Source organism: Convolutriloba macropyga, chromosome 10, assembly GCF_964194025.1.
Source record: "Convolutriloba macropyga chromosome 10, txConMacr16.3, whole genome shotgun sequence".
NCBI lineage: Eukaryota > Metazoa > Xenacoelomorpha > Acoela > Convolutidae > Convolutriloba > Convolutriloba macropyga.
This window is the reverse complement of record NC_134477.1, coordinates 36,918,221-36,942,045: the sequence shown is the minus strand read 5'-3', so window position 1 is coordinate 36,942,045 and position 23,825 is coordinate 36,918,221. Positions and strand designations below refer to the sequence as shown.

Below are 23,825 nucleotides of genomic sequence, written 5' to 3'. Positions count from 1 at the left end.
TTATGATGGAGCAAAAAATCGAGCACCAACATAGGTTTTTCAGCTCCTGTTTTTGCCTACTTTCAATTGATATTTGCCATTTTTCGAAGAACAATTTGGGAGCAAGAGAAAGTGTTGAAATGAGACAAAATTTATAAAAAATTCAAAAATTTTTTATTTAGATTAAATTTTCTATATGATGGAGCAAAAAAATCAACCTCCCAACCCAGACCCTTGAGCTTATAAATTTACCAACTTTTATCTATTGTTTGAGATATTTCAAAAGAAAATAGTCTGTTGATTGCAAGAGAAATTGTTGAAAGGAGACAAAATAAGAACGAAAATCAAAAATTTTTATTTTTAAATCAATTTTTCTACCCCCAAAGTAAAAATTTCGAGATTCCCGACGTTCCCCTCTTTTTCACCAAAAGGAGATAATTCATCTTGGGTTAGGTTTCACATTAAAAATCCTTATATACAGATTTCCTGCAAGGATAGTCGAGAAAAGTTAGGACTCCCGCGATCCTGCCAAGATTACCGGGAAACATTAAGACTCCCGGTTTTCCCGTCAAGATTACCGGGAAACGTTAAGACTCCCGGTTTTCCCGTCAAGATTACCGGGAAACGTTAAGACTCCCGGTTTTCCCGTCAAGATTACCGGGAAACGTTAAGACTCCCGGGTTTCCCGCTAAGATTACCGGGAAAAGATAAGATGCGCTAAGATTCCCGGGTTTCCCGGAAGGAATTCCGGGATTCGGTGCACGGGGTAGTTTTTTTGCACATCTGGCAGTTATATTTTTAACCTTCAGGAGGGATTTTTTTGATCCATCATGTTTTTCTTGTAACTTCTGGCCTGAGTTATAATTGCGGCGATATTATCTGGCAACTGTGAGGGATTTGTAGGTCAAAAATTAAACCGATCGAAGGTAGCTAAAGAGTATCCACAAGAGTTAAAACAAGCACTGGCTTTGATAGCAGTTCTTGAGCTGGAATCGAGGTATTCGTTAACTGCTCTCAAACGAACTTTGGAGCAATTATATTTGTCCTATGGTCTTTTTTATGCGATTTTTCGTCTGACCCAATTGACTTTTCGTCCTCAAAAACGGGTTAAACAGGTAGCGCTCGAAGGGCATTACGTTCTCTTAGAGCCCTCCTATACTCTAAGAATGCGATTCACAACAACTTTTGAGGAGACAGTTTCATGGTGTGAAGGGTGGTTCTTAATCTTAAAAGTTTGACCCCCTCAGTCACACCCCCCCCCCCCCCCACCACCACCACCACCACCACCACCACCACCACCACCACCACCACCACCACCACCACCACCACCACCACCACCACCACCGCCACCACCGCCACCACCGCCACCACCGCCACCACCGCCACCACCGCCACCACCGCCGCCACCGCCGCCGCCACCACCACCACCACCACCACCACCACCACCGCCACCACCACCACCACCACCACCACCACCACCACCACCACTCAACATTCAATTGTCCATCATCCTCCACCAGTCGATTTGATCTGGCCTCTGATCTAGACTTTTCAACCCTACTCCACCATTGCTTGACCCCCCCACCACAACGCTCCCCCCACAACGCTTCCTTCCTCCACCGGTGACCTTTTAATGGTAGCATCCCTAAGTCCCAGCTAGCTACTACCGAAGTCAACTGCTCGCCGATCTTTTGAGTACAATTCGCCCGAAAATTCTTGACCATTTCGACTTTTCGAGTGACGTTTACGCCTTTGACTTATTGCGTGTTGCGCGACCTAAATTTCTCTCTCATTCAGAATAAAAGCACATAGCGACAGTTTGCTAATAAAAGTCAAATGAAAAAGGCGCTGAAAAATTTTTCTACTTTAAATCTTAATAGTGGTATATAATAGCCTCCAATGAGGCCATTTGAAGCCACCTGGTGAACTTCTTTCTCCCCCTAAGCCCCGCAACCCCCCCCCCCCCCGCCAACTGAAGCTGGCTGCGGAATGGCGGAGAGTTGATTAAGCTCGTGATATCAAATCAATTTGGATAAAATAAATATCAGATGCTGTGTCACATGTAGCTGCCATACTTGGTTCCATTAAAAGTTCGGCAGATCTGTCCCGCGAAATTAATCAAGAAGTGCATGAATGGTATTGAATTATTTGAGCCAAGCCTGTCTTTTTCGTATTTCTAATTTCAAAAAATTTTCTCGTAAAACATGCTGCAAGATTTTAAGGTGAGTTGTCACTTATTATGGTGTATACTGTTGGATGATGGGTGGGATTGGGGACAGATCAGCCTTACCAAATGTTGCATTGATCTCTCATCCCTTTTATTTATCAACCAGCCACTTCGACCATAAAAGGATAAGGGATAAACAAAATTGATAAATAATCTTTGCGTGAACAAAGGGGTTTGACTGTTTGGAGGCATCGTTTGTACTCAGCCTCACTTTCCATATTGGACCTTGAATTGGCTCGTCTTCGGCTACCTTTTAAATTATCTTCTTTAGCTTTAATCTGTCAGATTAGCCATATTTGATTTTTTAATGCAATTTGAGTCTTGAATTTCTCGTTCTGCCGATCTGAGTTTAAATTGTCACGTTTTTCTGCTTTTCATTTTCAAAACGTTTTGCTTTAAGCTGGTTCCCAAATAATTTTTGAGTCTATCCATTGAAGCCCCCCCACACACGCACACACACTTAAGTGACCGGATTACGTACAGCTGCCCCAATGATATATCATGATGGGGTGAGGGGGCTTCAATGGGAAGAAAGTCACGCACCAATTAGAAGTGCAGCCCTGAAAATGTTTGAAACGAAAAATCTGGGTTGGCCTGAGGTAGAGTTGCTGACATAGCCTAAAAGGTTGAGCGAGACTTTTTGAGCTATTTGAATTTGAGCACATTGCAAGATTTTTAATTCTTCAAACAAATTTTGTTGTAATCGTTTTTCATGTGACATTTTTCAGGCCTACTATTCTCTTGAACGTTTTTTGTCTGGCGTTTTTGTCTTTGTCCTCAAAGGCGGGATGAACATGTAAAGACTGCAGGGAATAGAGTAGCCGAGGAGCTCTCACAAGGCTTTACTAGTCTCTAAGTGAACAATTCAGCGAATCAGCTGTGAATAAATTGATCGCTTCTGTTTCGCCTGGTGGCAGAATAGTGGAAATAACTTTATAACTTTTACGCCCGCCAGGAGAACGTTTTATTTTTTAAGTAGTAACGTCCTATATAGCAATACATAATTTGTAAGGGGGCATAAAAACACTGGGGGAGGGGGACGCATACAGAACAGATCGAAAAATTTTATGGGCAGAGCTACCGCACTCCGCACCTCCAACCGCCCTCAATCCAACCAACCCCATCCGCACTCACTCCACCCACCCCATTCCTCCTCATTCATGGAATAATGAAATATGGAAGGAAGAGACCCAAACTAGCCTCTCTAAGCCTAAGCTAGCTACTACCGATTCCGAACGCCCGCTAGTTGTTTAAAGCTATTAATTAGTTCGACGTTAGTTAGTTGTTTAAGTTGTATTTTTCACTCATTTTTCGGTGTATTGGTTCTATCTAAAGGAGAGTCTATGTTTGCTAATAATACATACTTGTAATTAATCGGGTCTTTCCCATTATAGCCCCCCTCCCCTTGAAATTATAGCCCCCCCCCCCCATTAGTGTATATTTACCATGATGGGGGCTATAGATTATCTGACCACTAAGCGCGCGCGCGGGGGGGGGGGGGGGGGGCTTTAATGGGAAAGACCCAATTAATCTTTGATTTTTGCTCATATCTCTTGGTTTTTTTTTCAAGGTAATTTTTTAGCCAACTTCTTAAATTTTAAGTTAAATTTTAATATAGCCAAGTTTATTTGCAAACGATTTTTTTGTAATGGTTTGTCATGTGACCTTTTTTTCAGGCTATTTTTTTTTCTCTTGATCGGTTTTTGTCTGACGCTATTGAATTTGTCCTCAAAGGGGATAAAAATGTAAAGACTGGGGGGAATTAAATAGCCGAGGAGCTCGTCCGACTTTACTAGTCTCTAAGTGCGTAATTCACCGCGTCTGCTGAGAAGAAAGTTATGGTGGACAGGAGAGCCTCACTCGACTCCTCCTCCAACCGCCCTCAATCCAAAACCACCGTCCCCACTCAAAGCATCCAACCCCTACTCAGCACGTTTGAAGCAACTAACCACCGCCTCAACCTTTTCCCTATTTTCCCGTTTTCTTCTCCTTCAAATCCCCTTCTCTGTTATACTTATATTGAGTCTTTCCAATTTTTGCATCATTCCTCACAATATTATAGCCACTCATCTTGGTAAGTTTACGGGAATAGGGAGCAGGCTATGACCACTAAGGAGGCGTAGAAGACCCGAACTAGATTTCCTGCTCCTAAGCTAGCTACTATCGAGTCCGAACACTAGCTAGTTGTTTGAGAGCAATGCGCATGATGCTAGTTTTTGTTTGTACTTTTTGCACTCATTTTTGACCAGGTTGTTGGTTTTATCAGATTTTTGAAAGTAGGGTCTATGTTTCCTATTAATGCATAGTTGAAATGATTCTATGATTTGAGCTCATATCTGTCAGCTTCAACGACTTAAACACAGCTCTTAGGGGTTTACTAGTCTGTAAGTGTACAGGTCACCGAATCTGCTGAGAAAATTTCATGGTGGGTAGGGCGGACGGCTTCATTTTTACTACTCATCGACACGCCCTCAATGCAACCACCCATGCCATTACTCAAGTTTCTACTGTTTGTTTTTCTCAATACTTTCAATCGTTATGCTTTGCAACTTTTTTGACGCTTTTCTGGAATGATATTGCTTCTGATTACCTCAGCAGTCTTGAACTTTTTGTTTTAGATATGGGCTTCACTTCTGTTAACTTTTGCAATGGATTTGTTTTTAGAAGTTTATTGTGAAATATTGAATCATCGACAAAAATTTAAAAAACATTGATTTTTTTACCGCTTTTCCTTATCATTTGGTTTAAAGAAGAGAATTTTTGGCAGACGTTGTTGCTGGAACCCTCTCCAGTTTTCGCAGCATCAGAGTTTTCCTCTTTAGCGTTGCTGTCAATTTGGGCTGGGGTTTGCAGGTTGCCCTATTCAAACAGAAACTACCGATTGCTACTTTGTGTCATGATGATGTTGCTCAAAATACTTTTCAAATTTTTTGCTTTTGGGATCATAAATGTCAACATGTTTCTTTTTGGTGAACAGTTATTCCATGTTGAATGAAAAACGACCTTTCTAGAGACTGAAACCATTTTAAAGAATGAGAGACTCGCCTGATTGTCGGTGAATCCACATTCTTTGATCTGTGGAGCGTCCATGCAGCCTAGTGTTAAATTTGGATGCTTCTGACACAATTTTCTGTAAACACTGTCGGAGAAAATTGCTTTGTTCATCATCACCACTGACAACACTCAGACATAGAAATTACATTTTCGGAAGACCCACGAGATATCAACTTTTTGCTTGTATGTTCGAGGGTTCTTTCTAATACAATTTTAATATGGGCTATAGGTGCGTTGTTTTGCTTAAGCAGATAGCATTGATTAAGATACTTTATACTGTTTTTTTTACAAGCTTTCTTTTTTAATAAGAAGTTATGGTCCTGACTAAAAACTATGGATTCGCTATCATCTTATTTCAACGATCTTCATCAATCTGTGTCCAGTTATCATAGATTTTCTCCTATTGGGGTTGTCTGTGGCGTTCCGGTTATTTCTGTTGTTTGTTACTAACCCACAAATACAACGTATAAAATGTTCGGGTGTGATAATTTTTTAGGTTGTGGTAGATTCATATCAAGTCGCATGGCCCGCCAAAGAATTACCATGTCTCGCGAGGCGTGGCCTAATGCGGTACTTCCATATCAGCTCGCAAATAACACTTGATTTCAGCCAATAAGAGTAGAGAATTTTTTGATCTGCTATCCCAATTTTCTGGTTTTCGATCTATTGTCCTTTTGATCTATTGTGCAGTCAACATGGCAATGCATGCTCTTTCTTCACTGGTAACAACTGCCCCAATTCTGTCGTCTTTTACAAGGCAATGCATATAACTGTGAACATTGGTGCTTATTTCATATATCATTTTAGGATCCACTCATCAGGAAACGGCTTTTCATATCCTGAATGAGTCTTTCTCTATTTGAATTCAAGCAATGTTGTTTGATTTTGCAAAGCTTATTTTATGACCTTATGTTCTTTTGATTTTGTGCGCTTTAGAACTATGAGTGTGTAGTTAATTCAAAATTGATTCTTATCAACGGTTTTTTTCATTAATAGCCGCCGTCAGCCTCTCAAACGGCTATTATTTAGGCGCTCTCCTTTTTAATAATTCAAAGAATTTGAATTGCATTGGGGCGCTGTTTTTTAAAGAGGTTTGCACACATTTTTTAATGACTTCGGTATAAACAGGTAAAGCCCAGCGGGCACTAAATTTCATTAGAGGCTCAAAGTGGGCTTAGTAGTCCTTCAAGTGCTTAGAGTGGTGCAGCTTCTGAGATAGCCTTAATTGAAAGTTAAATGGTCATTTTTAGGAGTTTTTGGGCAAAATGGTGCAATTTTTCATGTTTTTGTGATTTTTTTTGTGTTTATGTTTGATTATTCTTAGTTTTATGTTTTTTTAAAAGTTGATGAAGGTCGTTTGATAGTTTTTTGAAAGTTCTGTCATTTTTTGAGTTTTTCCAGACTCAGGGGGCAGGGAATCTCCTTTAAGGTTTGAGACTATTTCAGAGACTAAAATTGGTTTTGAACATAATTTTGAAATCGTTATATTTAAAGGGATCAATTTTTGACTTCGGGGTAAAAGCTTCAAGAGTTTAAGCAATTAGTATTTTTTTGTTTAGTTTGCTTGATTGTTTTAGTTTCTCAACTTTTTGAGATGATTTTGTTCGTGTTTTTTTCTGGCATGATCAATTGAGCTGCTGGTCAGGAAGAGTACTTCTAAGTTTTTCTTTCAATTCTTTGGATTGTATTTAAGGACTTGTCCTGCTATGTTTTTTAAATTGCTGTACTTTTTGATCACGTTGTTTTACATCAGTCACGATTTTCACGCTTGACTTCTGACTTACTTAACTCACTGTTTCAACTGAATGGATTCTAAATTCTTTCATGCATTGAATTACTCAATATAGTGAATGCGGTCAAAGTCGAAAGAGCAAAATGAAACGAAAGAGCAAAGTTGAAAGAGCAAAGTCGAAATGAGACGGTATAAAATTATAAAGCCCGGTGATTAAGTCATTAAAAATTATTTCATCAAAGTTCATTAGAGTGTTTGCTAGCTGATATCAAGCTTATTAGTTTTTAGTTTAGAAGCTGAATTAAGTATAGTTTTAGAATCTAACTGAAGCTGCAAGCCAAATTAGAACACTTTTTGACATAAAATCAGTCAATTTGTCTCTTCCTTTTTTCTGTTTCAATCCCGATGTACATCAAGCGCGTCAACGGCGGCTATTTTCCGGCAGTCTGCTGGCTATGTTTTTTTTAATTGGTGTTGAATTATCTTAAACTTTTTTTCTATACAAAATTTTTGCTTGACCGTTTTTGCCTTTTTTGTAGACATCCCAAGTGACTTTTTCACGCTTCAATTCTTCATTTTTGAGTGATTGCATCTTCTCATTGTTTGTAGCTAATAAAAGCGATCATGAGCAGTTGAGGATAAAAGCTGCGGTAAGATGTCGAAGTGCTATCCTGGAGGTCGCGGGTTCGAACCCCTATGATGTCGGAGCCTCTCCACGGCTGTGATTTAGGCGCTCCCATTTTCTTAGTTCTTAAAATTTGAATTGTAATGGCGCGCTGTCTGTTTTTTAAAGATCTGTTCACACTTCTGGCCTTTTCTTGTCAATGCAAAATCAAATTTGAGTAGTGATGTTAGTCAAACTGGAGTATAAAAGGAGAAAAGAGCGAGTAGTTTTAAAGTTTGAAAGAAAAGTCAAGTGAGAAAATGGTGTTTAAAGAGTTTCGATTTATTTTCAAGTGCGGCAATTTGACTTATTTGCTGTTTTCTGTACGAATTCTTTTATAAAGCGATAGGTGTGTTCTAATAATGCATAGTTGCACTTGTTTATACCCCTCAAAGTGCAACTAATGGCTATTCAATGACTGACGCTATTTGTCTTAATGAAATAAAAATATATATTTTTTTATTTTGCCTGTTTTCGTTAGTTATTTTTGTTGTTTTTTAATTTATTCTCATCAATGATAGGTCGCAATCGGTCTCTCGGGGCATCTTTAATTTATTTTACTGTTTTCAGTTGAAGTTTTTGGTTTTAACGATTTCGACTTTTCGAAAAAATTTTAGAAAGATATTTTTCCATATTTTAAAGTTCTTTTTTCTGTCACTTTCTCATTATAGACAGCTCTAAATTACTTTTTTTGAGTTCCTCTTTGATCTATATAATTTTTTTTCATGTCAGTTTGTACAGTATGTACCAAATTGTCAACAGTTTGTACCACTTTGACACCACTTGCTAGCAAAAAATTTTTAGATTTTTTGGATTTTGCTTCTTGTTTTTTTGTTGTTCTGACAATGATCTCATAAATGATACGACTGATTGGCTCTTTTAATATGCACACTTTAGTTTATCTAGTTTTTAGTTCAAAACTACAGGTTTTAACGACTTTGACACTAGTTTTCAAAAATTATTAATGATTTCCTTGATTTTGCGAGTTCTTGTTGTTTTTGTTGTTCTGTCACTTAGTCTCAATAATGACTGGTCGCTGTGCTCTCAGCTGATATATGAATTGCTTTTTATCAGAATATGTTCATATTTGACAGTGTTTACAACTTCGACCGGATTAAGTGATTTTCTGGAAAAAATATTAGTGATTTTCTGGTTTATGACAATTTTTTTAATGATTTTGATTGTCGTGTAGGTTAGTCTAATTAACGATAGGTCGAATTTGCCCTCCAAATAGGCATAATTGAGTCTATTTAATGCTTTACGTTCATTACTACTATATTAATTGGCTTTGACAATAGTTGTTTTTGACAATTTTTTGAACTTTTGATTGTTGCCTGTATTTGTTGCTCTTTTTGTTGCGTGGGCACCCAATTGTTTTGATTAAAGGCGATTTATATTTGCTAGATAAATACTTGCTCTCTAGTGATAAAAAGTGGAATAGGCGCTAAAGGAAAATCGTGTTGCTTTTAAACTGTTTGCTGTGGTTTTCAATAAAATTGGTGGCTGTTGTCTACACGTCGTTTGTGTAGAAATTTTGTAAGGTTGAACTAGCCTGGAAAAATAGCTTGATAACTTTTTTCTAAAAAATGAATTTTTTTTGATTTCTGTAATTTTTTTACTTTACCTTTTGATCAAGTTTTTTGTTTTTACGTTAGTCACCTTTTCACGTTTGCTTCCTATTTTACCTCACTCACTGTTTCATCTGAATTGAGTTTTAATTGCGCGCAAGCGAAGTTGCTATGTTTTAGCGCCCCTAATGCTAGCATCCTTAACCCCAGCTTGATACTACCGAAGCCAACCGCTCACCGGTCGTTTGAGAGTAATTCGCCCGACGTTGGCCGGCTATGTTAATTTCTTTCATTGATTGAATCCGGTCGAAGTCTAGGGAGCAAAATCAATGGAAACGGGACAAACCGATAAAGTGCAATCATTAAGTCATAGTGCAATAGGTTATCACGATTCATTAAATTGGTTGCTACCTGGCGTTACTATTAAGCTTTATAGCTTTAAGTTTAGAAGCTGAACTAAGTATAATAGTAGAATTCACAGAATTTGCACACCAAGTTAACTTAGAGAAATACTGTCTCTTGTTTTTTTTTTCTGTTTCAATCCCGATGTGCGTCAAGTGGGTCGACGGTGGCTATTTTTTGGCCTTTTGCTGGCTATGGTTTTGATTTTCTTTTAAAGTTAAATTTTTTTGGCATATTGTGCTGGTGGTTTTTGCTGTTTCTATTTTTGCTCACTTCCTTCAATGCATTATTTCGTCCTTCACTTCAATTTCTGTGGTGATCTCAATCGTTTTTAATTGCTGCGAAGCGATGGCGAGACTACTATGAATCACATTTTGAGCAGCTGAACTCTACTAAACGTCAAATGCAAAATGAGACGATATTAGTTTCATTTCATAGCATGAGTTTTTTCTGCCATCTAATTTGAGGTTGACTTTGAGTATTTTGTTTTCAATAAAATCCGAGAAGTCCACTCACGCAAAATTTTTCTTAGATAGGCAATTGATTACAAACAAACGTTTTCAGCTGACTTTTTAAAGGTCTTTTGTTCTGTTATTGCAATTGTTACCTCACTAGCTGATCGCTTCCTGTTTTTTTAATAACTGGAAATGTTGTTTTTATGGCGAATTGAATAAAGAAATTGTTAATTTTAATGAATGCTATAAAAGTAAAAGTAAACGTAATGTTTTCAAACAAAGTTTGTAGCAATTATTTGGGTCTTTTTGATCTTCTAAATGCAATTTTTGCTTGATCAATTTTTCGTCTGTTCGATTAGACTTTTGGAGTGTCTTCACGCTAGATTTCGTGTTTGTTTGGTCTCGCGTTCAGAATTTTTTGCAGCTGAACTCAACTGGTGATAGTTTGAAAGTCAAATCAAAAGTGCGACGTAATTGTTCCATTTTTCAAAATGGGGGAATATATATGCGAGGCTGGCTTTTTCAGTCAAATTTTCACTTTTTGTTTACGCATCGAAGAGAAAAGAGAAAAACGCCATTTTGTAGCCCTCCGGATCTAGTTTTCATTCATATAAAAATATCCTAAATTTGAAAAAGCGGAACACTTAAAACTTTCAAAATTCGAAGGAAAAATTGAAAAGGAAAAAAATTGCTCGGTTGGGGTGACAGATTGCGTTGAAATTTAAAAACAGATGGATAAATTTTAACTTCCTCTCAAACCAAGTTTATGGCAATTATATTAGTCCTGTGGACTTTGTTATGCGATTTTTCGTTTGACCAATTTTTTGTCTAAATTTGACTTTCACTTTTTTTTTTACTTTTTGTCCTCAAAAACGGGATGAAAATATAGCGCTCGGAAGGCATTAAGTGACCGAGTAGCTCTCTTAGAGCCTTACGTCTTACTAGTCTCTAAGTATCAGATTCGCTGAAACAGTTTTGAGGAGGAAACAAATTTCAGGGTGGGAGGGGGCGGTTCTTAGTATTAAATAATTGATGCCCCCTCTGTCACTATCGAAACCAACCGCTCGCCTGTCGTTTCAGCGCAATTCACCGACGTTAGTCGGTTATGTTTAATAAATATGGTTAGGTTACAGGTTTGATTTTCGTGAATAATAAAATTATTGATTTCAACTACTTGACCAAGAATTTCAAAAAGCTTGTTTTTGTGATTCCTGTTTAAAATTTTTCTGTCTCCATGTTTTCTGCCGATTAAAGACTATTGAAAAAACCAAAATTCCCTGTATCGAAACGATTTTTTGAAAATAGGAGAATTCAGGCTATTTAGAGATCTCAAAATAGCAAGAATCAACTATGAAATTGTAAAACTAAATGCAGAAAAATGTATTCTTTGCGAAATTCTAGAGTTGTTTTGGCAACCAATTCTTTTTTACTAGTCAGACCTAACCATTTAAGTATTTACAAAACCGCGAAGACGTAAAAGAAGAGAATGGTTTCAGGGAATGAACATCAAGTCAACCATTTTCATTGAGAATCTTTTCTTATAATTATTGAATTCCTTATGTTAAAGCAGATGGTTTGAACTAAGTAACTTTTTTTTCTTATTTTGAATGTCCGCATATATAAAACAAAGATTTTGAAAGATGGAAAATTTCTTTTCTCTCACTTCACATAAAAATTAAAATTTTTTTAAAAGTACTCCGGAGGGCGAATAACGCGAACGTAAAATTTTACCGATAACTTATTTTCTTCAATGATAATTATTAAGGGCCTTTAAGGACCGCGTTTAACGTTTCCTTACAAATTAGATACAAGTAGAAGCAGAGTGAAAAAATTCGAAAAAAATATTCATACTTACTGCAATTATGTTCCAAAACAAAATTGTGTTTACTACATTTAACTGGTAGCACATTCGCGAGATTTTTTAAAAAAAACTAATTGGCCCATTATGCTCATTGAAACATCAAAAATGACAAAGTTTTGGAAACTCTCAAAATTGTTAATTACAAATTTTAATGTCAATTTTACAATTACCAATACAATTGCCTCAAGAAGTCCAAGAATAGTTTTCCAGAAGAAACAAAAGTTTTCCAGAAGAGTTAAATTAACGGCGCGAAACATGGGTTAAGATTAGTTGCAAATAAATTGTCGGGGTTTTTTCTTGGTGTGTGTCTTTGTGTGCGCGTTTGTGTGGGTTTATGTATGGGAGTTGTATGTGTATATGAGAAAAAGAGTTATTGTGAGAGAGTGAACACAAACAGAGGCAGACCGCAAAAACTGTCAGAAATCATGAAAAGTTACATTATTTATTACCAATCGCGGATTTAAGTTCATCCAATACCAGAATTCAATTTTCGCTGGTAACTTATGTTTTCAAAAAATCAATATTTTCTCTGTGCTCATGAGACTCAGAACTTACTGCGCGCGCACAAGCCATCTTGTTGGTTGTACGGTTTAACTTGATATCTCAGGAGTGGTCTACAATAAGCTCTACTCATATCAATATAAGGCCCTTAGTGAAGATATCCCACACCCCAGTGACCAAACTAATGCAGGCTACAATTGAATCTCCGTCACTTTTAAGAGCAATTCGTCCTACGTTAGTCGGTTGTTGTGAATATTAATTTATATGTCTGTATGTTTGTTCCTGGTTGTGCGTATACACATAGGAATACGGAGTCCACTCCATGCCATATTTTTTGTGCACATCCCACTTTGTCAGTGTGCTCTGTCACCATGTTGATGAAAGAGATGCCCTGTATTCATAGCCACAAACAACCACACAGCATTCATTCTTTTTTTGCATTCCAAAATGTAAATTCAAAACTATTACCAGATAGTTAAATATTTACATGTTCTCCAATAAATTGATTGTGCTTAAATCCACTTCAATCTCCACTCAAACGACTTTATTATAACATCCAAGTTGGTCATTGCACCTCATGTGTTATCAAGTATGATCAAGTTGTTTTGGTGCTTATGTGTTTTGTTGCAGATCGCAAATTAATAACATGAGAGATTCTTATAGTCTTGTCAATTATAATGTAATAATCAAAATGGTTCAACTGATTTTTATTTTACCACGCAACAGATGTTTTTTGGCTCAAGAAATACAAGTAAACTCTTCGTGAAAATTCTTAAAAATTCGGTAAACTGAAGTATTTTTTTGTTTTTCAACTCCACGTCAACTTCAACTCACACCTTAGCTCTTAAGAATTTTCCTACAACTGTGAAAGCTATAAATGATTTTGTGATTGTTTGTTTGTTCATTCCTTGTTTTCATCCAGGACTCTGTCTTTGATACACAATTCCCACGAGTTCTCTTTCTGTCCTCCATGACCTGCAACTGCCTTGCTAATGGATTCATGCGTTATTGGGAAAGCTTGATTGGCTTTATAGCCGACTGTAGGAAATAATGTGGAGCTGTAGCGACGATTGGCGCCAAGCTTCCAAATATGTAGGTAAAACATTCATCAGTTTCTATCATTTGGGTTTTTCCAATTTCCGGTAGATTTGGAGTTCCACAGATTATTTATAGATTGAGACATAGCAAACACGAGAAATTTTGAACTACGACGCCATCGGGTTACCAAAGATTAGCTTTCATCCATCTATTATATACGAGAATCGACTATCAATTTATGTTACATATGAACCCACGCAATTGGTTCAAAAATTCGCAGATTGCCTCATTCATATCGTTGTTCCTGATCTTCTCTATAGTCGTATCTGCCGAGTAAATTTTTACGAGAAGTAAGGTAGGAGGACTAACCTGGGAATACATACTTGTATCCGCTCTGTAGCCACGCATCAAAAGCCATGTCCATCAGTTTGTCATCCTTCGCTGCATCGGATGGGTTGGGCACTGACGTACAGAAGGCTGCATAAGTGCGTGCCTGATCACACCTCACTCGAAGGTTCTCCATTATCTTGTCTTGTGCTTCTCGAACCATTTCCTGAAGCAGAAACAAACGAACGTCTGAAAATTTGAAACAATTGGTTAAACAGCATTTCAATGGAACGTTTTTTAAACAAATACTGTATGTAACTTCTTGCGCGTTCCCAAGAGTCTTAGAGGTCCAAAAATCTTTACAGCCTTGTTGTCGAGGATAACGCTTGAATGGTTATTCTCTTTTGGTGCGCTGACGAGAAATCTGGCAGAAACTATTAGTTTTAAACTGTTAAATGGACTAATTTTCAGTGAGTGGCTCTGAGTATATTTTAACTGAAGCTGTGCCAAGCTTACCATTGAAGTTTTGTTGGTCTTCAACCGATGACTTTACTGCTGCTGTATACTTAATTAAGAAACTCAACTGATGTAATGGTTTTGTTACAAAATTCTCACGTGTTCTCAAATTTTAATTTTTTAAGGACAGTTTCCTGTGATTTCGCACTAAGTTGGCAAATTCCAAACAATTTGGATAACAACATAATTATAGTTATGGTTTCATCTGTCGAGATTTACTTGATCTGCTCGAAGAAAAAAAAATGCGAAATTGAAAAGTTTTTTTTTTAATTTTGGAAAACGATTGTTTTCAAAGTCATGAAAGCCATCAGCTCTCTACTAATATCAGAATATCGGTTCTTCTATTTTTCCATGAAAAGCCAATGAAAGCTATCACTATTCAGGAAATTTCATACGACCGAAACGACAAAGTATAAATGACAGTTAGACAAAATTTAAAAAATTTAATTGATTTCTTCAAGAAAGAGGCGTCGAGGCCGTTAAAACGATGATGTATATCTTTCACGATTTTAATATGTGCCTTATTCTGAACGCTAATAATGTGACATGAGAACTGTGATAATGTGATAATGTGACAAAATTAGAAAACGTGAAAAACTGGCAAATATCAAAACAAAAAAAATCTGAAATCTTGTAGTATCAAAGCCAGAAAACAATAACTGCAGGCTTAAAACTGCAACCGAGAATAAATGTTAAATCTGTAGAAAAAAGAAGCATTCTTTCTTTGCTGAAACTAAGCTGGAAGTTGAACAAATTAAGAAAAATATAGAGGAAAAGTTAATTTAGCCATTATTTATTGAAAAGTCAATTATTTAAAAAAAAAAGAAACGACCAGAAACTTTCAAGTAAAAAACTAAATGCGTTAGCTTCGAGCTGCTTAGTAAGCGAATTGGTTGGTTCTATCACTCCTGAGCTCTGATTTGATATGTTCTGTTCTTAATTATTAAAAAAAAGGTCTATTTTTTTTAAAAAAGACCGACTGATTACAACCCGATTTTTTTAGGATTGTAACAGTCCAAGAATGGCCCAAAACTATCCCTGCTAATGCTTATTGTCCGTTAGGAACAAGTGATTTTTCGAATGTTGTAGATATAGATAATTTGTTAGTTGAAAACTCAAAATAAATTCTGCACTTTTGATAATCAACGAGTAAAGTTAGCAAAAAAGGCAAAGTTTTAACTACAGAGCACTCTCAGCGGACTCTGAAGTAGAAATAGCCCCCCTCTGAGTCTACAAAGATTGTATGAGTGTTGTTTGGGGGTGTACTGTTGGCAAATTTAATCAAAGTGGACTAAAGTAGCTTATTTCGTGCTGTTTTTGATGAAAAAGGCTAAATTTTGAAATGTTTATCCAGATTTTTTGACCAAAAAAATCAAATTAAAACAATCAACAATGCTTGTTTGTCTTCAAAAATAAAATAAACGACACTATTCTTAAAAAGTATAGCAAATTTTAGCAAAACTGACGAAAATTTAGGCAAAAATTCCGGAAAATGTGAATAAAAACAACGTGAATTCACTCTACTTTTCTCAGAAGTTTAAACCTCGATAACTCCCTGTAGAAAACGAAATTTAAAAAAAATCTTTTTAATTCCATCTTCTACGCTGGACGAGCTTTCTAATGATACCAGTCTCAACTCTACGATGAATATATCGATCGGCGAAAATTGACGGAACAAAAAAAACCCATTTGAGTATATAGTTCCTCCCCCCTCAAGAGGGTCGAAACAATAATATACCGAGAAAGGCTGATGTACAGTTTATAGAAAGTTTAGTGATTTATATGGCAACGAAGTTCTGTGAGTTGTAACACAAATATTTACAGGAATCTTGGAAATCTGTAGATAAAAAATGGGTTGAGATTTAATGATTCTTGTTTATAGCCCCCTCAGCTTCTCAGTTAGCTATAATAGTGGACCTAGTTTTTCACTATCCAAAGAGTGCAAAATTTCTTGCTTTCAAGCTTTGTTGTTAATTCTCGACTCCTTTTATCATGAGAGGCCTGTAATAATCAGTCATTTCAATAGATTCAGTAATTTCAATTTCAGTCTCTATAGATTCTCAATGAGACAAGTAATCAGTTTTTTTTAAAATTCTGTGCATGTTTCTTTGTAAATGCATCACCAGAGTTTCAGTTTTATCAACGATGTATCTGCATATTCCTCTTATCCCAGTATAAATTTTCCAAGAAAAACTAAATAGTTTGTTTTAATCAAGGATGACGTTGAAAATTTATGAAAAATGTAAAAATATTCGGAAACCAGCTATAGCGCAAGGAATTTACCCTTCTTCAAACTTCTAAAAGAAAACTATTTCTCCTTGAACGATTTTTCTTTCATTGTTTGAGCTAATTTATTGCGCTTTACTGCCATCGTTTTAATACTGATAAGAGTTGAGGCTAATACACGTTTCAGAGTGCTTACATCGTCATATATTAGCTTTCTGAGTCCGACTGATTCTCGAAGGTTGTTGATCTTCTCAGCCATCCTTTCGAGCGACTGTGCCAAAGATACTTGTAGATTTACACATAAACATATTGCTCCCATAGCTAGTAAGGAACATGCAAAATCCATCTATCTTCCTGTGTTTGAGACTGCTGGAGGTTTGTAGATACCAAACTGCTTCAAACTCTTAAACCATCTGCTCCTGTAGTTAATTTTGTTAATATAAAGGAGAGTAAAGGTAATGACGAGACAAAACAATTAAAATTATGATTTTCTCTATTGTCAAGAAAATCTGAGGTGGCTGAATTGAGGTTATGTTAATTTTGTTGGTGGATTGTTTTTTTATCGAAAAATAATTTAGAAGTTGATTCAAAAGCTCAAAGTGATTGTACAGTCAAGGATTGTGACAAAGCAATTGTGCTCCATTTAATTTAGTGTTTTCAATCGTGCGTCATTTCCTTTTTCCAACTGACTTCTTTTAAAGTTGATAAAGAATGTTTTGTATATAAATGTTTTCCTTCCTGGGCTTTTCCCTCAAAATTGGTGCCCTGAAGTTTTGTAGTTCATAAATGACACGAAGTGGGTTTTAAACTGTGATTGAAAGAGCTTTTGAACGTTATACCGCATAATGAAGCTTGTTTCTTCTACCAGGTGTAGGATTGCGACTCTCATTCAATTGGAGAAGGGTTAAAGTTTTTGAGGGGATGAACGTATAATTGAGCAATGTAGGGTGCAGTACTCAGTGTCAACTTACTTAACTAGCTATTGTCATTTTGTCACTAAAGGTACTACCAAATGAAAAATTTCCTGTTCTGCGTAAACTCTTGTCGAGAGATGAAACTTTGAGGAGCAAGAAAAATAAGAAAAGAGAATAAGTTTGAGAGTCAAGTGTACTCAAGCTGGTTGGTTTTATGACGTAGCTCGCTGTGCTTGCTGGATAGAGAGATAATTATCCTAATACATTGCTTGTATTTTGCAACTATACTATGAAGATATTTGGTTAATAATACATTTAATTATTCTAATTGGTCCTCAGTGACCATGGCTACAGAGTGCAAGAGGAAGCGGTACTTAAAAATGTCAAAGTTCTAAATGCTTGAATGATTTGAATTATTGTTTGTTTCAAGTATATTTAACCATATGGTTATAATTTAAATTTGTTGCAAAAAAATTGAATGTATGATTGCGTAGTTTGTATGATTGCGATGCATTAAGTTTGTATTATTAATAGCCGCCCTCATCTTCTCAGCCGGCTATTATAGCGCTCCTAATTTTTTTTCACAATTCAAAGAATTTGAATTGTATTGGGGCGCTGTCTTTTTTACAATTCAAAGAATTTGAATTGTATTGGGGCGCTGTCTTTTTACGACTCGAAGAGGAGTATTGGAGAAGTCTTTTTTTAAATCAATTTTATTGGAGTGATTTTTGAAGCGGGAAATGAAACGCGTAAAAAAAAAAATTGGAGTGATTTTGGCGCTGAACAAAAGTTAAGAGCGGAGCGAAAAGAGAGTGGTTTTTACTCATACGGCTGTTTTTGAGAGAGCGAGAAATTGATGTGTGAAAAAATTTGCTCTAAGCGAGCGAAATTAATATGAATTTTATGATAATTCGGAGGTTTTTAATGTATTTTGCTGATTTTCGGGCTAATTTTTGCGGTTTTTTGACGATTATTTTGCTTTACTGGCTCAAATGGGTATTGAAGAAACGCTTTCTACTTGAGCAATTTTATGATAACAATTGGTTACAGTTTTGTGGGTAAGAATCATTTTTTTGTTGAGAAATATGACAAACAATTGGCGAAAGTTGGAACTATTTTCTTAATTTTTTGCAGTTTTTTGTTTTTTTCTGTTTTTAGCTAAGTTTCTTTGCCTATTATGACTTGGCTAATGTTTTGCGAGCATCTGGATAACCTATTGGCTGAAGGGAATGTGTCTTTGGATTTTTTTTGTATTTGAAATATTAAAAAAATTTAGTAACTTTTTCCAGTTTTTCAGTGAAAGTTGTTTTTAGAGCTTTTTTTCATAATTTTAGCCTAAAGTATTTTTTCAAAATTCGCCTTAGTTGGTTTTTGTAAGTACTAGTTGTTTTGATGAAGGTATTTTGGCAGAGATAGTTTTTTCGGGATCTCAATTTATAACAATATTTGATCAGATTTTTTATATTTTAACAGATTTGATTTTATTGTTTTTACTTTTTTGTTTCATGACTTTGTTTCAAGATAATCATAAATTAATGAAGGCACGTTTTGTTTGATGAGTAGTTGGATTGCGTTTAAATGGTTTTTCACTTCGAGTCGTTTCCGGAATTCTTCCGGCTATGTTTTTTCTTTTAAGATCTGTTCACACATTTTCATAATTTCTGAAGTCAAATTGTAGGGATTTTGGTCACGCCGAAACAGGAAATGGAGCGAAAAAGCGAGTGGTTTTGAGGCGTGAAATTTTTTTCGCTCTAAACTTAAAGTAGAGTGAGAAAACGGTGTTTGAACAAAAATTCGCTTCATCGCTAGTGGTTTTTTGTTCACATGCGGCAATTTCACTTTGATTTTTACTGTTTTTTCAATTTCTTGGATCGGATTTTTTTCTAAATGGTTTTTGCAATCCATTCGTAGTCCGTTTTAGGTCTAGTTTTTTTTATTCAATGAAAATTCTTTGAATAGTACGTCAGGACTTGTCCTGCTATGTTTTTTTTTCACTTCGTCGAACTTTTCGCTTTACCCATTTTGCCGCTTTTTCGGCGTGAAATCTTTTTGACTTCTCTAGGCTAGTTTCACTCTTCTGTCATTCTGCTCAAAGTCCTTTTAAACAGCAGCTGCTCAGCAAAGCAATTCAAAATGAAGAGAGTCAGTATAAAAAAAATCAAAGAAATAGAAACGGGATAAACCCATAAAGCCCATTTTTAGATGCCCGGTACTTGAACTTTGTTCTCATAAGTTTTAGTTACTATCTATAATGCTTATTGGTATTGATACTAGACCCTGTAGCCTCTCACTGAGAGACAGGAGTATGCTCAATTACGAAATGACATCAAAATAAATCGCACTTACAGATGTTTTTATACAAAAATCAATTTTTGTTGATATTTTCTTTTCTTTCAATCCCAATAGGGAATCAAAGGCGGCTATTTTCCGGCAATCTGCCGGGTATGTTTTCAATGTAAACTCTTGTGTGTTTTACTGCAGCTGTTGCGGTCAGTGGCCTAATAGCGGATGCGATGACGATGGTAGACAAGGGGAGGGTGGAGGCCACTAATCACGAGTTCTCATATGAGGAACCCATTCCACCCGAGTCACTCACCAAGTCCCTCTCTAACTTAGCTCTCCAGTTTGGAGATGACAGTGGCAGAGAGAAGAACTCAATGAGTAGACCATTCGGAGTGGCTGTCATTGTTGCAGGCATACATGTGAGTTGCTGGCCTTGTTCATTTACTACGATAGACTTAGAGTCGTGGAGTTGAATTCTTGGACGTTTATCCGCAAACTGTTCCTTGCCTGTTTTGATAATTGCGTTAAAAAATTACGCATTATCTAATTGTGTGATTATTAATAGCCGCCCTCATTTTCTCAGCCGGCTATTATAGCGCTCCTATTTTTACGACTCGAAGAGGAGTATTGGAGTTTTTACAATTCAAAGAATTTGAATTGTATTGGGACGCTGTTTTTTTTTATTACGACTCGAAGAGGAGTATTGGAGAAGTCCTTTTTTTGATCTATTTTATTGGAGTGAATTTTGAAGCGGGAAATGGAACACGTGAAAAAATTGGAGTGATTTTGGTTCTGAACAAAAGGTAAGAGCGGAGCGAAAAGAGTGGTTTATTGTTCATATCGCTGTTTTCTAGAGAGCGAGAAATTGAGGTGTGAAAAAAATTCTGTAAGCGAGCAAAATTTTTTGTTCACGTGCGGCATTTTAAAGCAGTTTTTTTCGTTTTTATAGTTAAGAGATTTGGTTATGATTTTGTTTCAATTTTAGGCTGGTTTTGGTAGTGATTTGAAGGTTTCTGGAATTGCTTTGAAAGATTCGGAGGTTTTTCATGTATTTTGCTGATTTTTGGGCTAATTTTGGCGATTTTTTGACGGTTGTTTTGTTTTACTGGCTCAAATGAGTATTGAAATGAACCATTTTACTTGAGCAAGTTTTAGATTACAATTGGGTACAGTTTTGTGGATTTTAATCAATTTTTTGTTGAGAAATATGGGAAAAAAATGGCGAAAATTGGAACTATTTTTCTTAATTTTTGCAGTTTTTCGCTTTTCTGTTTTTTAGACAAATTTCTTAGCCTATTATGACTTGCCTATTGTTTTGCGATCATCTGGATACCCGATTGGCTGAAAGGAATTTTTCTTTGGAATTTTATGCTTTTGTTATATTAAAAAATTTATTAACTTTTTCAGTTTTTTGGTGCAAGTTGTTTCTATTATATGCGAGCTTTTTGCGAGCTTTTTTTCATAATATGGACTCAAGTATTTTTAAAAATTACATACGTTGTTTAGTAAGTAATAGTTGTTTTTGTAGAGATAGTTATTTCGGGATCTCAATTTATAACAGAATTTGATCAGATTTTTTTAAATATTTTAACAGATCTGATATTTGTTCTTTTTTTTATGGTTTTGATTCAAGATAATCATAAATTAGTGGAGGCACGCTTTGTCTGATGAGTAGTTGGAAGGAGTTTAAATGGATTTCCACTATGAGTCGTTTCCGGAATTCTCCGGCTATTTTTTTTACTTCGTCGAACACAAATGTTCCGCTTTACCTCATTTTGCCGCTTTTTCAACATTTTGCGTGAAATCTTTTTGACTTCTCTAGGCCAGTTTCTCTCTTCTCTCATTCTGCTAAAACTGATTTTGATCATCAGTTGCTCAGCAAAGCAATTCAAAATGAACAGAATCAGTATAAAAATTGAAGTCAGAAATAGAAACGGGATAAACCTATAAAGCCCAATTTTAGATGCTCGCTATTTGAACGTCGTTCCTATAAGTCTTAGTTACCGTCTCAAATGCTTATTGGTATTGATTGTAGCCCATGTAGCCAAATTTTTTGAATATATATATTTTTTCAATATCTTTCAATCCCAATCATGCTTGTTGGAATGAACGGCGGCTATTTTCCGGCAATCTGCCGGGTATGTTTAGACAATTTCCGGCAGTCTTCAGGCTATTTTTTGAAGCGTCGTTTCCCTCGACTTCTGTTGCGAATATGTGATTATCCGTAAAGAACTATAGAGTGAAATTTTTCGGTGCATTCTACCACTACACAGATAAATTGTTCGTGTTGACAGCGCTTCAAGAAGAGTTCATGAAATTATAAACCTGAGGTTTTTATTCGCTATTGACTATTGAATCCCATATACTAGCATTAAATAATGTTGAACTAAGTAAGTAATGTTCAACATTAAATAGTTCAACATTAAATAATGTTGAACAGGTTTGTTTTGAACTAGGTAAATTGCACATCTGAAGCTAGAAATAAAGATGTTCCTAGACATTTCGTTTGACTTTGTTGATTGACATTGTGTTCGTAGGAAGGAGTGGCTAGGATGTACCATTTAGACCCTAGTGGTACATTTACAGAGTGTAGTGCCAAAGCCATCGGATCAGCCAGTGAGGGGGCCATGCAACAGCTAGAGGAGCAATACCATTCTGTAAGTATCAAGTACCACCTCAACCACTACCGCAATCGCATTAATCTGATCTGCCATCATTCATTCGGTTCATCTTTCTTACGCTCATAGTTTTCATGGCCAAAAATTTTCTTGCACTCAATAGCAGTTGATGTATTTATTCAAACTCTTGAAAACTTCATGTACAGTTTTTTTTTCTTTGAGCTCGTGCTGCTGATTTCATTTTGTTCGGTACAGTTTTGTTGACAAACCTTATGATGAAGATGCTTTTCGACTTGCCTTATATTGGTGGTTGTTTTCAATACCAAATTTTGCGTGCAGGATTTCAAGCTTTTCTTCACGCATAAAATGTGTTGAAAGTTGTTGTTTTCAAATTTTGAAGCTTAATTAAATATTGCCGTATTTAGAAGCTCTGAAAAAGTTTAAAACTAACATGCGCAGGATTTTGTGAAAATTATTGTCTCAACACAGGAAGTTAATGAAAGTAGTTGATTGGGTATGATGTGCTTTAGCAACTTTCCCTGTTCGATGCCTCCAAAATCAGCCTGACAATTCTCAAAGACGTCATGGAGGAGAGACTGACGAAGAGCAATGTGGAAGTGTGGCAAGTGACCACCAAAGCAGACCAGGATGGACGCAATGTCAGGGTGCTGACGGAAGACCAAGTCAATGAAGTTGTCACAGCCATATCTGGATAGCAACAGAATAATGTCCATAACACACTTGTTGTGGTATCAATAGACACATTAGAAATATGTGGAATCATGGTCGCAGCTCAAATCCCTAAATTTTGAACCAGGATAATGTTCAAAAGATCCAATTTTATTTAATTTATGCGGATTAGCAAATATCTTCAGTTTTTTTACGGTTGCTGTACAGCTTAATAAGTGCTAGCCAAATCAGTTTCGAGAATTATTCTAATTATTCACGTTGTGATTTGCACGCATTATCACCGGGGTGATTAGCATCAAATTTGTGACTGAATTTTATGTAGGAGTAAGATCTACCGACACAAAGTTCAAAAATAAGGCGCTGTTCACATGATTCCATTTGTTTGAGCAACCAAGTGAAAAATTGAGTTCGCTTGAACTTTTGATCATTAATGCTGACCTTCAATTATTTACCTGTTGTGATGGATGCGTGGATAGTTGATTGAATTTGACGATGTCCTTTACCTTTAATTCAATATGTGTTAATCTTCCATCTTTGCCATGCGTAGAGAAATTTAAAATCTTGCATGAAGTAGCCCAGTGGGAAGAACTTTTTCCTATTTAATAGCCGCGAAGCAATAGCTGAGGCTATTATTGGCCTTCTCTTAGTTTGTTACAATCCAAGGCATTTGGATTGTATTGGTGTGGTCTTTTTCACATTATGTTCTCTTTTGTGTTCCGCTTTTTCAAGTCAGACAGAAGTCAAATTAGTGTAGTGATTTTAATTACGCT

The 23,825-nt window shown here is 36.1% G+C and overlaps 2 protein-coding genes across 2 annotated transcripts in view; one reads left to right on the top strand and one right to left on the bottom strand.

Moving 5' to 3' along the window:
• LOC142347899 (proteasome subunit alpha type-5-like) overlaps positions 1-23,289 on the top strand; it is a 99,620-nt gene extending 76,331 nt beyond the window's left edge. The window contains exons 3-5 of the mRNA XM_075399057.1: positions 19,946-20,166; positions 22,285-22,404; positions 22,896-23,289. Coding sequence (XP_075255172.1) covers positions 19,946-20,166; positions 22,285-22,404; positions 22,896-23,081 — 527 coding nt within the window. The 3' untranslated portion in view covers positions 23,082-23,289. The remainder of the gene's footprint in view (positions 1-19,945; positions 20,167-22,284; positions 22,405-22,895) is intronic.
• LOC142347898 (uncharacterized) lies at positions 1,980-17,245 on the bottom strand. The gene is made up of 7 exons (XM_075399056.1): positions 16,747-17,245; positions 13,851-14,034; positions 13,353-13,418; positions 12,729-12,836; positions 5,252-5,382; positions 4,976-5,065; positions 1,980-2,456 (listed from the first exon to the last, which is right to left on the bottom strand). The coding sequence occupies exons 1-7, from the start codon at positions 16,894-16,896 to the stop codon at positions 2,298-2,300; spliced, it is 888 nt and encodes a 295-aa protein (XP_075255171.1). The 5' UTR covers positions 16,897-17,245; the 3' UTR covers positions 1,980-2,297.
• Positions 23,290-23,825: the final 536 nt, after the last annotated feature.

Coding starts and splice junctions, on each gene's coding strand:
- LOC142347898 (XM_075399056.1), bottom strand. CDS start 16,896: ATGGATTTTGCATGTTCCTTACTAGCTATGGGAGCAATATGTTTATGT. Junction 12,837..13,352: donor CAGAGTCCTGGATGAAAACA/AGGAATGAACAA, acceptor GGCTATGAATAC/AGGGCATCTCTTTCATCAAC. Junction 5,383..12,728: donor CCTATGTGTATACGCACAAC/CAGGAACAAACA, acceptor TCTGAGTGTTGT/CAGTGGTGATGATGAACAAA.